General features: G+C 35.4%; 1 protein-coding gene across 2 annotated transcripts in view; it reads left to right on the top strand.

Moving 5' to 3' along the window:
* LOC145289986 (uncharacterized) overlaps positions 1-19,286 on the top strand; it is a 188,790-nt gene that overhangs the window by 17,472 nt on the left and 152,032 nt on the right. Inside the window, exon 1 of one of the 2 annotated variants that reach the window (XM_080136454.1) lies at positions 5,577-5,705. The exons of the other annotated variant lie outside the window; for it this stretch is intronic. Coding sequence (XP_079992580.1) covers positions 5,691-5,705 — 15 coding nt within the window. The 5' untranslated portion in view covers positions 5,577-5,690. Of the gene's footprint in view, positions 1-5,576; positions 5,706-19,286 lie in introns of those variants that run through there. 2 annotated transcript variants of the gene reach the window in all.

Genomic DNA, 19,286 nt, shown 5'->3' with positions numbered 1-19,286 from the left:
ACTGAAACCACCAGAAAATGCGTCGAAGTGCAAAAATTAGAAACTCGTAATTTCTGAAAATCTACAGCAGTGTACTAAGTAATGGGCAATCAACGATTACCCCACTATCCAACAATCACGAGGTTGTTTGCACAGAAACTGAGAAGGCTCCTGTCACTTCTGAATAGGGTTCAAAAGAGAATCGCCAACCTGATAGGTCCTAAACTGTCATCAAAGCTTCAACCTCTGTCCCATCGACATAATGTTGCATCCCTCTGACTGTTCTACAAGTATTTTAATGGTGAATACTGCGACAAACTACAAGCCCTTGTACCCCTTAGACGTAAATACCCCTGACAACTCAACAAGCAGCAAAGTTCTACCCCTACACATTAGATATCCCAAAAGGTAAGAAACTCTAATAGTTCTTTCCTTAGAACTGCTAGACTTTGGGACTCCCAGGTTCCTGCTTTCCCAAATGTACTGACATGAGAACTCCCTACATAGTATCCATGCAACTTATGTCCCCGATAATAGCTCTTTACATTAAAGTGGCACTGCGCCTTGTTTGTAGTGAAAATGAAATTTAAAAAAAAAATGGCTAATATGCTTGCTAGTCGGTGTGCTTCAGACTCTACATTACACCCAACAAACCAATCCTTCCCTGATTTTCCTTTGCAAACTTACACTACACTAGATGATCTGAAAATCACTCCTTCTCAGGTGCATAATATAAAAAACCTAGAAACCTCAAAAGCTTGTGGACTCGATCTCATACCGGCTGTACTATTAAAAAAAATACTCTGCTGAGGTTGCTCCAGTCGTCTTCGAAGTTTACAACAACTGCCTTAACGAATCTTGCTTTCCTGATTGCTAAAAAACTGCTTCTGTGGTACCAGTTTACAAGAATTCTGGCAAAAGAACTGACCCATTATATTATCGCCCAATTAGCCTCCTCCCTCCTTTGCCAAAATATTTGAGCCCATAATTAATCACGTTCTAGTTCATCGCCGTCAGCTGCTAAACTTCTGACTGACCAACAATATAGATTTAGGCAAGCCTGTTCTACAGCAGATATCCTAAATGTAATCTCCGAATGTACTTCCCCAACTGTACTGACATGAATAAGTTTAAATGTAATGTGAACAGATGTTACATAAGGGAGGGAGAAGAAGAGGATTTGACTTGGACACTTTACTTGAGGGATACTGGTACCCTGGTGATGACGTGTCCATTTTACTACTGAAAAGAAGAAGTTTAAGACGATGAGAGAGAGAGATATTACGAGTGTTAAGAGACGAGAGAACGGGACCCAAGATCCCTTAAACCGTTTGTCTAGTGGTTAGGACGCTTGTCGCTTGTTGTGTATTTATGTGTTTGAATTAAAGAAGATTCATACCTGGTTCTGCTGCTCTGTGAGAGTCTTCATCTGGGTGGAGCTCTCTTGCTGTTTTCGCCGGAATACACAAGATGAAGACAGATGTTGGGTTTTCAACCTTTTATTCTCCCAGGCATGATCTGCAGATGCCGCCATCGATGGTCTCCACTGTGGGTACCTACCACGTTCCACGTCTGGGGCGCGCATCTCCCCCCTTACTTAGGAGAGAACCATTTTAGACTTCTGCTCGGCTCGGCATTTTCTGAGAGACTCAACATTTCACCAACCTTGCCACGTAGCATCACATGACATCCGGTTAGATGAAACGTCACTTCCTGCAACGTGGATTAACTACAAAAATATCTCTCTGACCTCCTCCCACCCTCTCCCTCTCTCTCTCGATCTACTATCTAATAGAGACACAGAGAGAGAATATAGAGAGAGTATGAAAGAGCCAGAGAGAGAGAGAGAGAGAGAGAGAGAGAGAGAGAGAGAGAGGAGAGATGCTCTTTAACATTCTTCCACCCCTTTTTTATCAAAATGTATGGCAAACTAACTGAACTAAGGAGGGAATACATACGCTACCTGCTGGCAAGAAGACTGTGCTACGATAAATCGATAAACTCAAAATTAAATAAATACAACAATAAAACTGCCATGTAGCGCTACCCTGCGCTCTTCAAGGTCAAACTCCTTTATGACCCCATGGCTTCTTTGTACCCATCTCGGGACTTCCAGAGCATCCTTTGCTCCCGGTCGACACTACTCATGGTCGATAATTTCACGGCTCCTAGCCGAACAACAATAAAACACAAAATCGAGGTCCATCTGCCTCCTACTTACATCTCAGGATTTACCGACAATCTTCTTTACTCCTAGGTAGCACAAAAACAAAAAAAAAAATTCCATCCCAAACCTTCATCATTTCACATCAAATGTTCTTAATTAATTTACCTCCTCTATGACTATACTTAATTGGTCCAAGAGTAATCAAGTCGGTTTTATTTATTCTACCCCATTTACCCCCGTGTGGTCAACACACAATGGACACGTCCTCCGACTGTCCATATTAGTTACAGAGATCGCTCATTTCTCTATAACTATCTCGTGCTTCCCTGAGCACCTACCAAAATATGGATTTTTTTTTTATTTATTACGAGGACGTTCTGTACCGCCCTCCACCGAATTACACATCCGGAACAAAAAAAAATCTGTCGAAACTACAAGAACAAAACAACAAACAAAAAATATGTATACATGACCACCTCGAAACTAGAATAAATACCGACTGACTTCCTGACCTCATTACTCATAATCCAGCAAACCGTCTGCCTGTCCAACTACTGTATTTCGATTTTAAAAAAATCCTTATTCCTTATTCTTTTGTCTTCCGACATCATCCCATTTTAAAAATTCTCATTTATGTTTTCCTTGCATAATCCCGTTATCTCAAAAATTATTATTGATAATTGATATACCTCTATCCTGTCATCATCTTATTTTTAAAAAATTAAATTACATTGACACCACGTGGCAAGACCATCGATGCCCCCATCTGCTATACAAATACAAGATAACAAAAATACAGAAAAAGAAATACAGAAAAATACACATGGCAACTCAACAATACTTAACAATATTCAATAATACTTAATTAATATATACTTAATTAATTCACTTATAACTAACAACTTTCAGCAAAGTTCAACAAAATTATCACTGATCAACTTGTCCACGTAAGCAAAGTTCAAGGGTTTTCTGAAACTAAAAAAAAACCCATTATTCTTTTACAATTAACCACAGAATTAAATTAAAAAGTTCCGCTTCTATTCTATTCATATAATTATAATTTACTTAAAATTAATCCGGAGGGATGCCACATCACCAACCTGATTTTTATTTATCACCTAATACTTTCGACAATAGTGTAATTTCTTTTTTTTTTTTTTAAATCTAAAATAACATCTTGCTATTCCGAATGCATTTAAAAGTTCACTGTCCCTTATTTTTGTAACACTTTGCTAAATTCAACAATGTCAAATGACTGACAGGTTTATAAACTGTGGACAACCTCGATGTCATTTTGCCTCAAGAAATGTTCGTTTGTGTTGTCTTGTCTATTTAAATATATATATATACGTTTTTTTTTCTTTCTCTGTGTTTTTAATTCTTCCTCTGTGTTTTTCAATTTCCACAGTTTTTATTTTTAATATGGTAAATTAATTTTATTTTCTCTTCTGTTTTTCAATCGTTTTCAAAGTTCACAGCGTATTTTTAATTTTGGAGTTTAATTTTCTTCTAAATGCGTATGGTATTCTTCGTGCCTTTGCTATCTTTTTCAACACATAACTGAATCATTTTTTCTTCTTCTTCTTCCTTCCTCTCTCTCTATCTTTCTCTCTCTCTACCCTTTTTTCACTGTTCTTCCTTTATTCTCTTTTTTTCTCTTCATTTTCACTGTTCTTTCTTTATTCTCTTTTTCTCTTCATTTTCACTATTCTTTCTTTTTATTCCACTGTCTCTTCTCCGTTTTTTCTCCCTCCTTTTTCCTCAATTTCTCTTCTTGTCTTTATTTTTCCTCGTTATCTCTTTTTCTCATTATATCCGTGGCAATCCAGGTTTCGATATATGCCCCATGCGGGGGCAAGAAGGTCAACGGCACCAAATAACATATATGTTACATAAGGGAGGGAGAAGAAGAGGATTTGACTTGGACACTTTACTTGACGGTCGTACATCTAAACAATGATATAAATGTAGATGCACCCCAGGAATCGATCCTTGAACTTTTATTATTCCTAATATTCATAAATGACCTCTGAAATGGGTATATTTGCTGATGAAACCACGCTCTATAACAGACACAAGAGGAAAACGAATGAACACATACTTAAGGCAATGGCAGAAACACTAGAGGAAGACTTCCAATCTGTAGTGGAATGGGGACAAAAATGGATGGTCACATTCAATACTGCCAAGACTAAGCTTGTTTCCTTCAATAATTACAAGACACCTTCTCAACCACCAATAGCTATTGCTAAAGATACATTACCTGAAAGTACTTTCTTTCAAACTCCTCAGCTTAACGTTCACAGGGAACATGAGTTGGAACATATGCATCGAGAGCATTGCCAAGGTTGCTGCAAAGAATATTGGCTCTCTCTACCATGCCAGAAAGTTGCTTATGCCTGAAAGTATCCTGTATCCACCATTCGCCCATGTATGGAGTATTGTTGTCACATTTGTGCTAGTGCATCTGATACTAGTCTCTCACTCCTAGATAGGGTTCAAAGAGAGTTGCTAACCTGATAGATCCTGAACTATTATCTAAGCTTCAACCTTTGTCCCACCGACAAAATGTTGCATCCCTCTGCCAGTTTTACAAGTGTTTTAATGGTGGATGCTCCGACAAACTACTAGCCCTTGTACCCCCTCGACATAAATACCGCCGACAAACCTGACAAGCAGCAAAGTCCCACTCCTATACAATAGAGATCCTTAGATGTAAGAAAGTATTTTACTTTGATAGTTTCTTCCCTAGAACTGCCAGACTTTGGGATTCTTTTCTGGTTTCCTGCTTTCCCAACTGTACTGACATGCATCAGTTCAAGTGTAATGTGAACAGACATTTTGCAGCTCAACTCCCTACATAGTACACCTGCAACTCATGTCCCTGATAGTAGCCCCCTACATCAAAGTGGGCCTTGTTTGGGGTAAAAATGTAACAAAAAAATATATATTATATATAATATATATATATATATATATATATATATATATATATATATATATATATATATATATAATTTTTAAAGTTACCTACATATTTAGTATTATACGGGATTTCATGCCCACAAAAAGCATTAGCAACAGTATGGATTGTAACTGTAAAGTCAAAAACAGCTGTCATTTAGCAATAAGTACCTCACAAAGAACAAGTTCTACAAAACTACAGTAAAAAAATAGTAATCGAAACAATGGAAAAGTGTATTTCGGTGCAGCTAATATGAAATTGAAAATGTGTTATAACAACCACAATTAAAGTTTTTCAAACATCACATTTAAAAATACCATCATATTAATAACAACGTTAAAGATGCAACCGGCAATAACCTTGATGAAAGTATGAAAGAGTTAAAAAAAAAAAAAAGCAGCAGTTTACAAAAGGAGACGAGCAAATAAAAACTGCTATATTTTAATGCACTCATACCAATAATTTACGTAACAAAAATTCCAAAGGACATGCGTCAGTCGTGTTGAAATAATTATGTTTAAACAATTCAAATAAAAATTGATCACAATACAATAAATATCTGACGACTAACTTCTGTAGATGTTGGATATGCAGGTAAGTCATAACTTTAACAGTTGTATCGACGGTGTTATGTGTTTTTATGACTCCATTTTGATTCCATTGTAAACTTTTAAAGAATTATATATAGTAGGTGCGTTCCAAAAGTATTTCCTCCTATTTTTATTCCATCCGAAAGAATCAGAGGATATTGTAGATTGCATTGTTATTATGACTGAACTTATGCATTCATGACCAGAAAGTTTTATCCTTCTGTTGCAGATATTGACGGTATGAGAATGTAAGAAAGCAACTCCTATCATTGACGTGTGTCAGAAGCAGAGATGTATCATTGAATTCCAGCAATAGTGTATTGTGAATGATGTTGACTATGAAGAAACATAAATTCTGGGACACAAAAAAAAATCGCTCATTTTAATGCTATCACTCCCGTCTCTTTAACTCTTCAACATTTTGAGTTAAAAAATAGAAGTCTTCAATTTTGGAACGTCCCTCGTGTGTGTGTGTGTGTGTGTGTGTGTGTGTGATCCTTAAAAATGTTAACACTAAAAATGGAAAAAGTATATAGATATATGATTAAACGAATAGATATATAGATATATAATTAAACGTATTAGTAAAATGAACTTTGAATCTAAATGTAGTTAAAATTACATTGAGTATTAAAAAAATAAGTTCATAGTTAACTTTAAATATAAAAACCATAGTATTTGAAATATAAATGTTGACAACTAATTTCATATTATGATCAAATTAGCTGAATATAATGTAGTAAAAATTTTAATAGGTTTAATAGAATTAATAATTTAATAGAATTAATAATTTAATAATAATTTAATAGAATTAAAATTGCATTTCCCAATGTCAAAGAACCGACTTCATGTCACGTCCAGTCTTCTGTGGGAAAGGTGGTAAATATTGCTCATCATCTGCGATAAGAACTATTCACACTCTGAAACTTTATGTCATTCAAAATTAATTTTCCTTTTGTTAAACAGTCAAATAAAATTGATTGCTGTTGGTTGAAACTCGTCTGAACACATGGAAATAAATAACTACAACACAGAAGTAAAGTAGAACAAATATATTGAGAGCAAAAAAGTATATACGATATTTACATAGAGTCCATTGGTATATTCATGGGGAGACCGTCCCTGGAGAAGGTGTCGGCTGAGTAGTCGTTGACTCTTGATCTCTCGTTGTCTCTCTGAGTCTCTTGTAGAGTCTCTCGTTGGATCTCCCCCATTTTTACGGTACCAACCATATTTATATGCTTGACACTCCACATATGCTAATTAGGTGGATCCTACCACAACAGTTGAATAGAATAAAAGTTTATGAGCCAAAGTTAAATTTTATGCATTTTTGTTCCTAATATGTGGCACAATCACGTTGACACACCGGTTCTCGTTAGATCACCGAAGTTAAGCCACATTGGGGCTAGTCAATGGCCATTTGGAAATATCAGGTTGTATGTAGGAAAACGTCCATTTTAACCCGCTTAAGGTAAGTGCCGTTTCATAGATGTGTTTCTAATCCAAAGAAAGACACTTTATTCACTGTATTACTATTCTAGAAAATAAGACCCCATCGAGCTTCAAACTCTCCATTTTATAGAAGATGGCAGTTTTCCATTAATGTTGTATCTTTTTTGTTCCATGCTCGCCTTGTTCTATTCATCTTGGATGAGTCCGTTTCCGTGAATACGCAAATTAACACCTGCTGTTTTTAAATGAGATAACCCTTAGACTGTCAACAATATATATGTGCTTCCCTAATTACGACTGATTTTTATTGCATGTGCACATGCGTGTGATTTTGCAGGTGTTTTCAGCGTGTGATCACGTTGTTGTGTGAGGGAGCATATTGATCTCCGATTTTTATACACACATACTAGTGTTGGGACGATTAATCGAAATCGGGAATCGGAAAAATCGGAACTTTTGGGAACTTATCAGAATCGGTATCGGAATCGGAAAAATTATAGTTTAACTTCCGATTCCAAACCAATTCTTTAAAATTTTAAAATAAAAAATGAAACAAGCACTAATTGTTTTTTTTTTTAATTAGAAGTTGTTCTTTACAACATAAGGCTGAGAAGGGCCACAAAATGCGTTATAAATCTCATTTATAGATTTAACATTAGTCAGCAGAATTTAATTTATTTTATTAATTGGTCATTTATTGAGAGATAACTTGCCTCATCTATTTACTAAAATGTTTATGCGCTCTCATGTGAGGGAGTTCATATGATTATTAAAATGTTTTAGATGCTCTGGGTGGGGGGATTTCGTTGGCGCTAGCTGTACATTAGGCTTCTTCTGAAATAATTAAAGTTTTACGGCACCTAATTGGACACAAGGAAATTCTTTGAGGCTGTGGCAATTGTTATTCCAAACATATTCTAAAACCCATTCTCAGATGTAGACTCTCCAAAACTAATTTAATTTAATTTTATTAGTTTTTATTGTAAGCAAAGTAAATATTCTAGAGTTCACTTATTGACAACAATAAAAATAACAATTAACAATAAGTAAAAATATCATAAGTTGCTAATTCACACAAATTGAATTCACACAAAATAAAATGCATATTGTTTAATCTCTGTCCCATTGAAACTCTAGTTATTATCAGATAACCAAAGTCTAATCAGTGTCCTCCCAAACAGTGATAAAAGAAAGACTGTTGGACATTCAAAACATAAACTTGGTGAACAAGTTAGGCATAGATTGAAATGTATAATTGGATTGCAGAAAAGTGTGAATTTTCATGGGTGGCATTTTTGTTTTTTGGGGTGGAAGCAGAGAGAGGGATCACCTATATTTAAAAAAATATTATTTTGCACAGTTACTTTCGTGAAGATAGTAAAGATATACATGAACATCTCTGTCACTTTATTTTTAGCACTAACTTTAATAGGGTTGATTTGCAGTAAAATAGACGAATCAACTGAAACCAAATCAAATCAAACCAAACTAAATTGAATCAAACCAAATTAAACCCAAACTATTACACTGTTTCTCTATCCTTCTCTCCTCCTCTTCCTTCCCAAAACCTTGTATCAACTTGAACAAACACCGTATTCTCCTAACCCTCACCCCGGATGCACTGAAAATTTTGGTTTGGCTCAGGATTAAAGGTGATGTCCGTTTTGCTAAAGGAATTACAGGTGTGTCCAAACAAAGGTATGTACGCCCTGACTACAAGTGCTGTTAAACAATATGACAAAGTACTTAGCATAACATTGACACACCTGATCTTTTGATTCTTTTATGGTCTGTGTACACTGTTTGCTTACTTAGATACTGTGGAAACCGTTTATCATAATCACTTCGATAACACTAAACGAATGGTAACACTGGTTTATAAAATAAATGTTTGCTCAATGTTTATTTATTTTTTTTTTTTTGTAAAATTCATTTTGGTGTGGTTAATTGCAATCTCCTAGCAATTTTTCTATATCACGAGTTTTTTTTTTACCTTTTATGTTTTTTTTTATTAAAGAATCATCACTTATCAAGGTTCAAATGCCAATTGAGGATAAAGCTTAATGAGTGTCAGGTGACCGGTAAGATAATATTGTGATGATCAGTAATGGTGGAAATTAGGTAGAATTTGGTTATTTAAGAATACGGTTTAACCAGAACTTGTTTACATTGGATTTGAAAATAACAATGTTTTATAACAATGTTTTATAACAATGTTCCACAGATGAGCAGTTCCAGGAAATAAACTTTGGATTTTTTTGTTTAGTTAAAGGCACAGATAGGGAGTAAGGGAAATTGTTGACAGTGAATGCAGCTAGAAAGTATTAGCTGTGAATGTTTTATAGGAGGGACATATATTGAAGCTCAGTCGGGCACTGGCCATAAAGATAATGATAGATCAACGTCTCTTCTGTGCGAAAGAGGTAGTGGGGGGATAAAAAGACGTTGCACACTAGATTTTGATGCTAGTTCTGTATCCTGTCAAGGTAGAAAAGAAGACTCTGAGGTGCCCCTTCCCAGATGTGATAACATTACTCTAGCTTAAGACATATTTGGCTTTTATACAAGTAAAGAATAGCGTCATGAGTGAGATACCTTCTAGAGCAGCAGAATGATCTAACCATTTTTCTAACGACCTTGACAACAGTTTTGATGTAGGTGTTCCATTTCAGGTTAGGAGTGAAAATCAGTCCCAGAAACTTGTCAAAGCAGAATACTTCCTCAAGACGAAAGCCATTCATTTCAATTGGAGCCAAAAAGAGATCAGAGCGTTGGTGGTGAAAAGATGGATGTTAATTTTATTATGATGTACATAGTTTTCAGCATAATCATAAAATGATTTCTCTGTATTCTGTAGAATATGATCTATAATGTATTAAGTGTTACCAAAACATCCTTTCTCTCACTACTTTGTTTCAAATATTGGATGATCTGAAAGTCTAGGAACATGCTGTACCTCTTTTTCTGCATCCTTCCACCATTTCTTTTAGACATACCGTGCTCACACCCACCGACTGTTGATCTTTTGTATTTATGGACAGTTGTAATCCATTCCATTCAACTACTGATGATATGATGCACTGCTTGTCCTTACCTACAGATCAATCTTTCTAATATGATCTGTTAACTTTACACATTTTTATATTTGAAAGGTAGTGAGTTTTTCCATTGTTTTATCTATTTGACATGCTGACCAGAGTGAAAGTGTTTTGTCTTTTGGTTAAGATTAGATTGTAGTATCTGTTCTTGCCACTTTAACCTTATCAAGACAGGTGTTTCTCAATTATTGTTTTCTCATTCTACCCTCTATAAGGTAGGGAATTTTGTAACATCTATGACTCTTTCTTTCGCCAGCAACACCTTTGACTGACTAATCCACTTTATCTAGCATTCTTCTTCTCTCCGGGGTTAAGGTGTAACCTTCGCTTTCTCTCTTCGTTTTAACTTTTCTTACCCTTTCTTTCTCAGACCCCTTGTTGATTTTGGCATCTTCTTTTGCATCAAAACCAGCTTCTGGATGTACCCTATCTTCACGCCAGTTGAAACAGACTACTAACCTACTACTAGAGATATGGAAGAGAAGTGGGTACATGATCCGACCACACAGATTATGAAAATCCTGGAACACACTGTTCATCTTTTTCAGCATTCTTCCACCATTTCTTCTTGACATACCTTGTTCACACTGACTGTTGAACCCATTCCGTTCAACTACAGATGACATTACATACGGAGCAATCCTTTTTATAAAGTGATCCGTTAATTTCATTTTAAACATTTCTATTAATGTATTATTTTGAAAGATAATGAGTTTTTACATTGTTTTGTCCATTTATACAGGGTGACCCCAAAAAACGGGCCCCAACTCTAATTAGGCCCCGTTTCTTAGTGTTTTGTCCGAATGAAATGAAACTTTGGTCATAACTAGTTTATTATATTCAAAACATCACATCAAAACACTAGGGTCTTTGGCCTTTTTTTTTTCTCCGTTCTACAGCATATGTTCTAGATGGCCTCCATTTAGCTTCTGTTTTTTGGGATCACCCTGTATTATACACTCCCAACTATTTCGCATTATTGTCATATGTATATATGTGTGTTGCTAATCTAAGATTTCATCCATATGATATGCAGTTTGGCATGATAACCAACCTGTTTTTATTGAAAGCTGCTCACCCAAGACCTATGCTATGTTGTAATGTTTCATCAGGGTCATTTGTCGTAGAAACCACTTGCCCTAAATAGTTAAAATGGATGTAAATTAAATAAGGAATTAAGAGTATCCCTGCACCCCCCCTTCCAGATGTGGCAACATTACTCTCCTTCAGTATTTGGATCTTCTACAATATTTTTTTCTGCTAGAGATTTTCTTGAAATAGAAAATAAATGTAAATTATGATTTTTGATTAGTGGACAAAAATATAAAATCTGAATTATTCTGGTCACATGACGACCATTAGTGACTCCAGAGAGGATTTACAAGTATCCCTTGATCTCCAAAGTCTAAAAGTAGCTGAAATAAAATTGAAAATAAGATGCTTTGATGCTACCAGATCAGGCTGTCTGAAGATACTGGCTTCCTGATCCAAGATGCACCAAACATTGATGTTATTGTTGTTTTCCTTTCCATTTGCAAAACTCAATCATGTTCTGCAAAGTCAAAAACAATTTCCTCTAGAAAACAAGCAGACCAAACACCATGAATTTAAGGATATAAAGAACTTAAAGCATACAAACTTTTTTCCAGAATTATAGAATTTCACATCAAATAATCCAAAAATGGTTAATATGCTGTAAAACAAACAATCCAAAATTAACTGCTTGAATACCAAATGCATGACTGCAGGCAAAACCAACAGAAATTGAAAACTAATAAAATAGTTCTTAAATTGATTTTTAGAAGTTTTTTCATTGTTTTGTTTGTCCATTTCATAAACTCCAAACCATATAACATTATGACAGTAGATATATATTCATAATCTCAGATTATGATATGCGGCTTGAAGAGAGAACTAGGTTGCTTTTTTAAAGCTGGGCATGGATATCGTATCTGAAATTTCATAGCGTTTTCTTTCCATATTTTGTTTGCATTAAAATGACGAAGGCAACCTGGCAATCATTTTATGTGAAAAGTTGTCCATGAAAACATGGGTATAAATGCAAGATTTATTAGTCTATCAGGAAAACTGACCAAGTTGTAAAACGTAATGGAAAACGACTTGTAAGTCAAAAATGTGCAACTTTGATATCTGAAACTTTCCCATACTCAAATCTTGTCTAACTTTTAGTATGATGTAGAGTAGACACAACCTGACATAAAAGTTTGAAAAACCAAAATGTTGCATTTTTTTTAAATGTCAGTTGGTATATTGAGTTGTCTACTTCTTATAAGGCACATTTATGAATATCTTTAAGAGATTTATTAGGCTTTCACTCTAACTGATTGTCTGCCACATATTAGGTCGAAATAACATTCCATTGCTAAACATACAGATTAAATAGGCGCATCTTCAACATACGTGTCTTATTGTTTGAATACATGTATGCATATTTGTATACTTGTTTAATAATGCATTACAATCGTATAGAATTACAAAGGATGTAAGTATAAAAAACAGTGTTAATTAAATTAATTAAAAGTGTTAATCTTCATTTACGATATCTATTTTCACTCATCACTTCTAATCTTTTAAGTACGTCATAGGATGAAATACTGTTGACACATCTGGGCAAGGGCTGCTTCTTTGGTATCCTATCCTGCCTTGACAGAGTACAAAACCGTCTTCGAAACCTAGTAGGTGATACCCTTTTCTCTTCCTTACAGAAGAGACGGTGTGAGCCTGTCTCTGCTCTGTCGTTATTTTCATAGTAAGTGATCGTCTGAGCTTCAATTTATGGTCCTATCTTGTCAGCTTTCATAAAAAATTCGCCTAGTTACAACTACTATCAATGATTTAATTATTCCTAAATTTAAATGTAGATTCCATGAACAAAGCTTCTTTGCTAGAACTGACCGCCTATGGGACTGTTCCGCTGGCCTGTTTTCCAGCTGACTACAATATGACCATTTTCAAGTCCAATGTTAACAAGTGCTTATTGAGCCGGCCCCCAAATAATCAAATTATACCCAATTTAAACCACTGATGATTACTTAATAATTACTACGCTATTGTCACAGAGACCACCGTATCTCGTTTTCATCATAAATGCAATCCTAAAATACGTTTGTTCATCTTGTTAATGAATTGTGATACTGTTGACGTTGCCCCCCCCCTTTGCACTCCAAGTGTAAGGAAAACAAAAAAGAAAGGGGGAAAAGTATAAAAAAGAAGAAAGAAGTTTATCAGGGATAAATAAAGGTATAAGAAACGGGGTTTATTGGCAAAAGAATGGAGAGTAAGTTGTTTACCAGGGTAGACAAAAGAAAGCTGAGGGGGTGGGATTATAATCAAATTGTGGCAGATGACGAAAGCGAAAGGATCGGATATATTTTAAGAATTAGTTTTAAGAGTGATTAAGTTTTACTATAGTTGGGAGCGGTTTGCGGAGTCTAATGTTTGCGACCTTTTACAATAGGTCAATTGAAGACAGTTGAGGAGTGTTCGATTGATGACCGTTGCGAGTTGAACACAGTTGAAGCCAGATTGTGGCTTGGACCAGGTTGGGAAAGTTTCAAAAGATTGAGATGAGATGACATTAACCGATGAAGCTTCGGCAGAACGTAGATGTGGACCTTAGCGTGTAGAAAGTCGATGGCGTCACACACCCACCCAGAATGCAACTAATATTTACAGAAATGCCGAAGTCTGTATTTTCTTTTGTTTCTCTTGTTTTATTTTATTTTTTATACACGGCCAAAACCAGAGGGGAAGAGAAAAGAAAAGAAATCCACAGCACACAACGTTGTGTTTGGCGATCGTTGTTGAGCGGAGTGACACGTGTTATCATAAAATGAATAAAATGGCTGAACATGTCGAACGTTTCAAAATGAATTAATAAGCCAGCGAATAAGTGAAAGAAAACATCGACTTTCTATCAAGAAGAGAAAGAAAGAAAAAAATAACCGGTTATTTTGACTAAGATTTACTATGCCGTCATATCTCTGGAATCGAAATGACTTCTGTCTCGTTTCGTACTCTGTGTCGACCTTCATTTCAATCTAGGATCAAATGAATTCTTACTTGTAATTGATATTCTTGGGAAATCCTTCTGGCATTGCCTCGAACACGCACACGATCATAAACATACATACCTGACACATACCTGACACATACACACACATATGTACATTCATACCTATGTATGCTGACACGTTCATATTATATATACTAATATACACTAGCATTAACATTAATTTTTGTACTTCGCTTTTTTATACAGATTTTCTTTATTAAATACCTAAACAAAACAAGAGGCTTCTCCTCAATCTCGAAAAACAATATATATTTCATTCAGAGTATTTGTTCGGGAACTCTATCGCGAAGGAAGAGTTGTGAAATCTTCATCAGCATTTCCCCTGAACTTTATTTGCTTGAATTCAGTGGCAAGAAGCCTAGGACGACTTAAAACAATGCCGAGATAAGCAGAGAAATATTGATGTTTTAAGGAGATTTTTCTTCTCCTAGACTGGTTACCCAAACGAGGCTTGAAAGTCTACTATTCAATCTATAGATAGAAGGGTGATATGAGGGATGAAACTGATGCAGTACCTCTGACAGAACTTGAACCAGAGACACTGACCACAATTTGCACCTGTAATCACCACATCATGCCTCAAACAGTATATATGCATTCAAAGCAACATTATGACTGCCCGGCGTCGCCCGGCTTAATAGTTTCCACAAATTGCACAAACTACAGAAAACTAAAATTAAATAATCTGTTTAACATTGTAATTTTAAATGTCAAAGTTCACTATATGACAACATTAGAGTAAATATCATTCCGAACCGGGGTAAGTTTGAACTCATGAACGTTGTTTCTAAATACAGCTCAGTAACCAATTGATCCACGGAGACAAGTACAAAATTGTGGCGCTATTAACTAATCCAAAATGATCCCCCCTCTCTATTTCTCTTTTTTTTTCATCAAAGCCCGAAGGCTACTAAGGAACAAGGGTTAATGAATGTAAGGTGGTAGTTTAGTAATCGTTAATGGTATAAATTAGGTAGAATTTGATTATTTATATGGACGGCACGTCAAGAACTTCTTTACATTGGATTTGAAGGCTACCACGTCGTATTCAACCGGGAAATAGGATAGCAGAGCAGTGTTCCACAGGCGGGCAGTTCTGGGAAAGAAGCTTTGTCCTAGAATGTGCGTTTAGATTTAGGCACAGATAGAGAGTGAAAGAAATCGTTTATAGTGGTTGTAGCTAGTCGAATGTTTTTTGTAAAAGTTTGGCAAGGAGGAACACCTGCCATGAAAATAACGATAGAGCAGAGACAGGCTCACAATGTCTTCTGTGGGAAAGAGGCTGCAGGGAAGAGAAAATGGCATCATGTATTAGGTTTTGAAGCTGGTTTTCTCTGATGATAGTGATGAACCGGGAAGCTTGAATGCACAAACAATATGTTTCTGAATTTTCTGGATGAGGATTGATAATTTGTATTACTTGAATTATTCGGACCACTTTTCTCATCTTAAATGTTATTGTCACAACTTTCGACCTTCTCAGATGTATCTTGGCAAACTCGAGAATCTTTCTGCCAAATTCTGGGATCTGAATTTTGAATGGAACCCTTTATTTAATTTATAGAAGTAGCATGCTCTCATTCCGTTGTATCTGTAGTATCGCCTGCACTGATGATTGAAACATTGAGTGTCATTTAGAAATAAATTTTACCTATTACTGGATTCTTGCAGAGTTCAACAGAAAGATTCCAGAGTTTGATAACATACTACCGAAGAAGGTTGAAGCTTACATCAGCTAAAATGTTGGGAGAATAACACTCAAGGTAAAAACGGTAGTCTCAATAATTCAGATCCCCTGTTTGATTGCATCGTCAAATAGTTGTTGGTTGGCTGTTTAGCTTAGATAAATAAAACTTATGTATGGAACAATAGAGCCTTGTTATGGTTTCAAAGGTTTTATTGGGGAGAAAAATTCGTTCATGAGAGGAGATAATAAAATTAATTCCTAAAAACGAGGCTAAAATTACTTCCTCTTTACTTTTTTTGACTTAGTCTGCAAATGGTCAACAAACAGACAGGCTTTGATGAAATATTTCCTAAAATTTATACACTGACGGGCACATCTGATCTGGTCGCTTCCTCGCCTCAAAACGCATACTCTTTCGCGCATACTTTCTTTCACCTCTCTCTCTCTCTCTCTCTCTCTCTCTCTCTCTCTTTCTCTCTCTCTCTCTCTCTTTCTCGAGTCGGATATCAACTAGCCAAAGACATCAAAAGAAAGGAGTGAATAAAAAGGAAAGAGACAAATCAAAACTTCCTTTCCCTCCTTTCCATCGGTGAATATCGAAAAAAAAAATTATTATATAATTATTACCTATAATTTGAGTAGCAGTATTAGGACATCTGTCTGTGAAGGTAAGAACTTCTCTGCCTTCCCTTTTTATGACTAATAAAAGAATATTGACCCAGATTAAATATGAAACATTGATTGAAAAATGCATATATAATTTTGTTTTTAACAACAATATTTGACAAAAATGACTCGCAACACAGACTTAATTATTCAGCTTATAGTTACAAAACCATTAATGACAAAAGTACGGAGTAAAATCAACATTGCTTTATATATATGTTCCGACTTTGCCCGGGAAAGTATAGTTGCTAAACAAGTTTTTAATACATCGCAAATAAAGTATATGTGCATTTATGTATTAGTAAGTTTGTTCAAAACATCGATTGATTTATGGATTATCGCATATAAAAATAAAATATAAAACTGCTTATTCCGCCCCCCCCCCACTTCTCTACATCCGGAAAACTTTTGATGCGATTTTTTTGTTTTGTTTTTATTTTAATTTCATCGTTTGATTTATGCATGTATCGGAGTTCAGATGAACACCTATTATTATTGTTACCCCACCCCAAAACCGTCTTTCATTATTCATATATTAAACGAAATAGAAGGAAATTATTATTATTATTATTATTATTATTATTATTATTATTATTATTATTATTATTATTATTATTATTCTTCTTCTTCTTCTTCTTCTTCTTCTTCTTCTTCTTCTTCTTCTTCTTCTTCTTCTTCAATAGGCGTTTTCACACAGACCATTGAAGATTTCTCCGAGAAACAACCTGTGGTGTTCACTGGAGTCTAAGTGACAACAAGTCTCACCATATTTCTAGTTCTCTTCACTTATTTTCGATAACCTTTGGAAATTAAGTTGCGTTATCGCAACAGCCGTTTACCATTGATTTCTCGTTGGCAGCGAGCATTGGTCTCCACTTAAATTTAACAATCACTGTGTAAAGGTGTTACCATGCCTAAAGCAAGAAAACTAACCGAAGTTGAGCGCTCTCGAATTCTAGGATTCCATAAGCAAGGTTTGTCACAGCGAGCGATATCAGTTAAGGTAAATCGTAGTAAAACTGTTATTTGCAACTTTCTAAAGAACACTGAGAATTATGGAAAAGCAAAATCCTTTAGCAGGCCTCCCAAAATTTCTCCTGCATTGAGTAGGAGAATCAGACGGGTTGTTATGAATGACAGGATTTTTTTCTAGTCAAATTAAGGCTGATTGCAGCCCAATAACCATCAGACGACACTTACAACAAAAAGGCATGGTATACAAAAAATTTCTCGATTGCTTCCACGTCACAAAGTGGACAGCTTAAAATTTGGCCGTGAATACCAAACCTGGGACGTTGAGAAGTGGAAGAAAGTCCTGTTGTCTGATGCGACAAAAAATCAATTTAGATGGTCCTGATGGCTTTCAGCGATATAGGCATGACAAAAACATGCCTCTTGAAATTTTTTTCCACACGTCATAGTGGTGGAGGGTCCGTAATGGTATGTGGTGCCTTTTCTTACAGAAGGACGATGGAGCTCCAGGTGGTGCAGGGTTGTCAGACAGTAGCTGGTTATGTTAGCATGCTACAAAAAGCATCTTTGATGATGGAGGGTCATCGTTTGTGTTCGGATGAACGGTTATTCCAACAGGATAATGTTGCAATCCACACTGCAAGACAGACCGCGGGCTTTCTACATCTCTTGGAACATCCTGCATGCTCACCGGACTTGAACCCAATTGAAAATGTTTGGGGATGGATGACAAGAGAGGTTTATCGAAATGGCAAACAATATTCAACAAAAAATGAATTTCATGAAGCCATCTTCAGAAACTGGAGCAAGATCCCCCGCACCTTAATGGAAACCCTTATTTCTAGCATGTCCCAAAGAATTTTTGAAGTCATCAAAAGCAGTGGAGGTAGAACTCATTATTAGGTTTGATTTTTTAATGTTTTCATACACTTTTCATACAATTTTTGTACAATTTGATAGAATTTTTGTCTTTGGTCTTATAATTGTGATCATGTGTAAAAAGCCTAATTTAATAAAAATGTAAATTTTAAAAATAAATCTTTGGAATGTAGTTTTTTGTTTCCATAACCTTTTAGATTGTAGTATTGGTAACCTTAAGTCGGAAGAGTTTAAAATCTATCCTTAAAAAAAGTTTATTTTTTTTTTAAAGATTTTTAAGTGGTCTTCAATTTTGGATCAGCAGTGTATATGCGACTAGGGACCGCTTATGAACTTAAATATTCCCGTAAAACTTTCTCCTCCGGTGGAAGCCGATTCAATTCATCACGGGTGCATGGGACTGGTATACATCTTTCTGCTGAACACATTTTAACACGTACGATGAAAACTATAGTTGAAGAATTATATTCACATATTTTATTATCTACGAGGACAATCAGGCAATACACAGAAAAAAAGATCCTCACCAAGAAGATCCCCACCAACGAAGAATATTATCTTCTCAACATTAAAATCATCCTTCAGTCCTCCATTAAATTAGAATATTAGATATTGCATTTCTTTTTATGACAACTCATGTATGGTATCTCTGAAAGAAAAAAAAAGTCGTTGAAAAAGAAAGAAAAATGCCGTTTGAGTTTTTATAATACGTAAGAATTTCCCGCAATGAAT

This window comes from Euprymna scolopes, chromosome 2 (genome assembly GCF_053919585.1).
Source record: "Euprymna scolopes isolate OS-2025 chromosome 2, ASM5391958v1, whole genome shotgun sequence".
Lineage (NCBI taxonomy): Eukaryota > Metazoa > Mollusca > Cephalopoda > Sepiida > Sepiolidae > Euprymna > Euprymna scolopes.
This window is presented reverse-complemented; position numbering and strand designations above follow the sequence as displayed.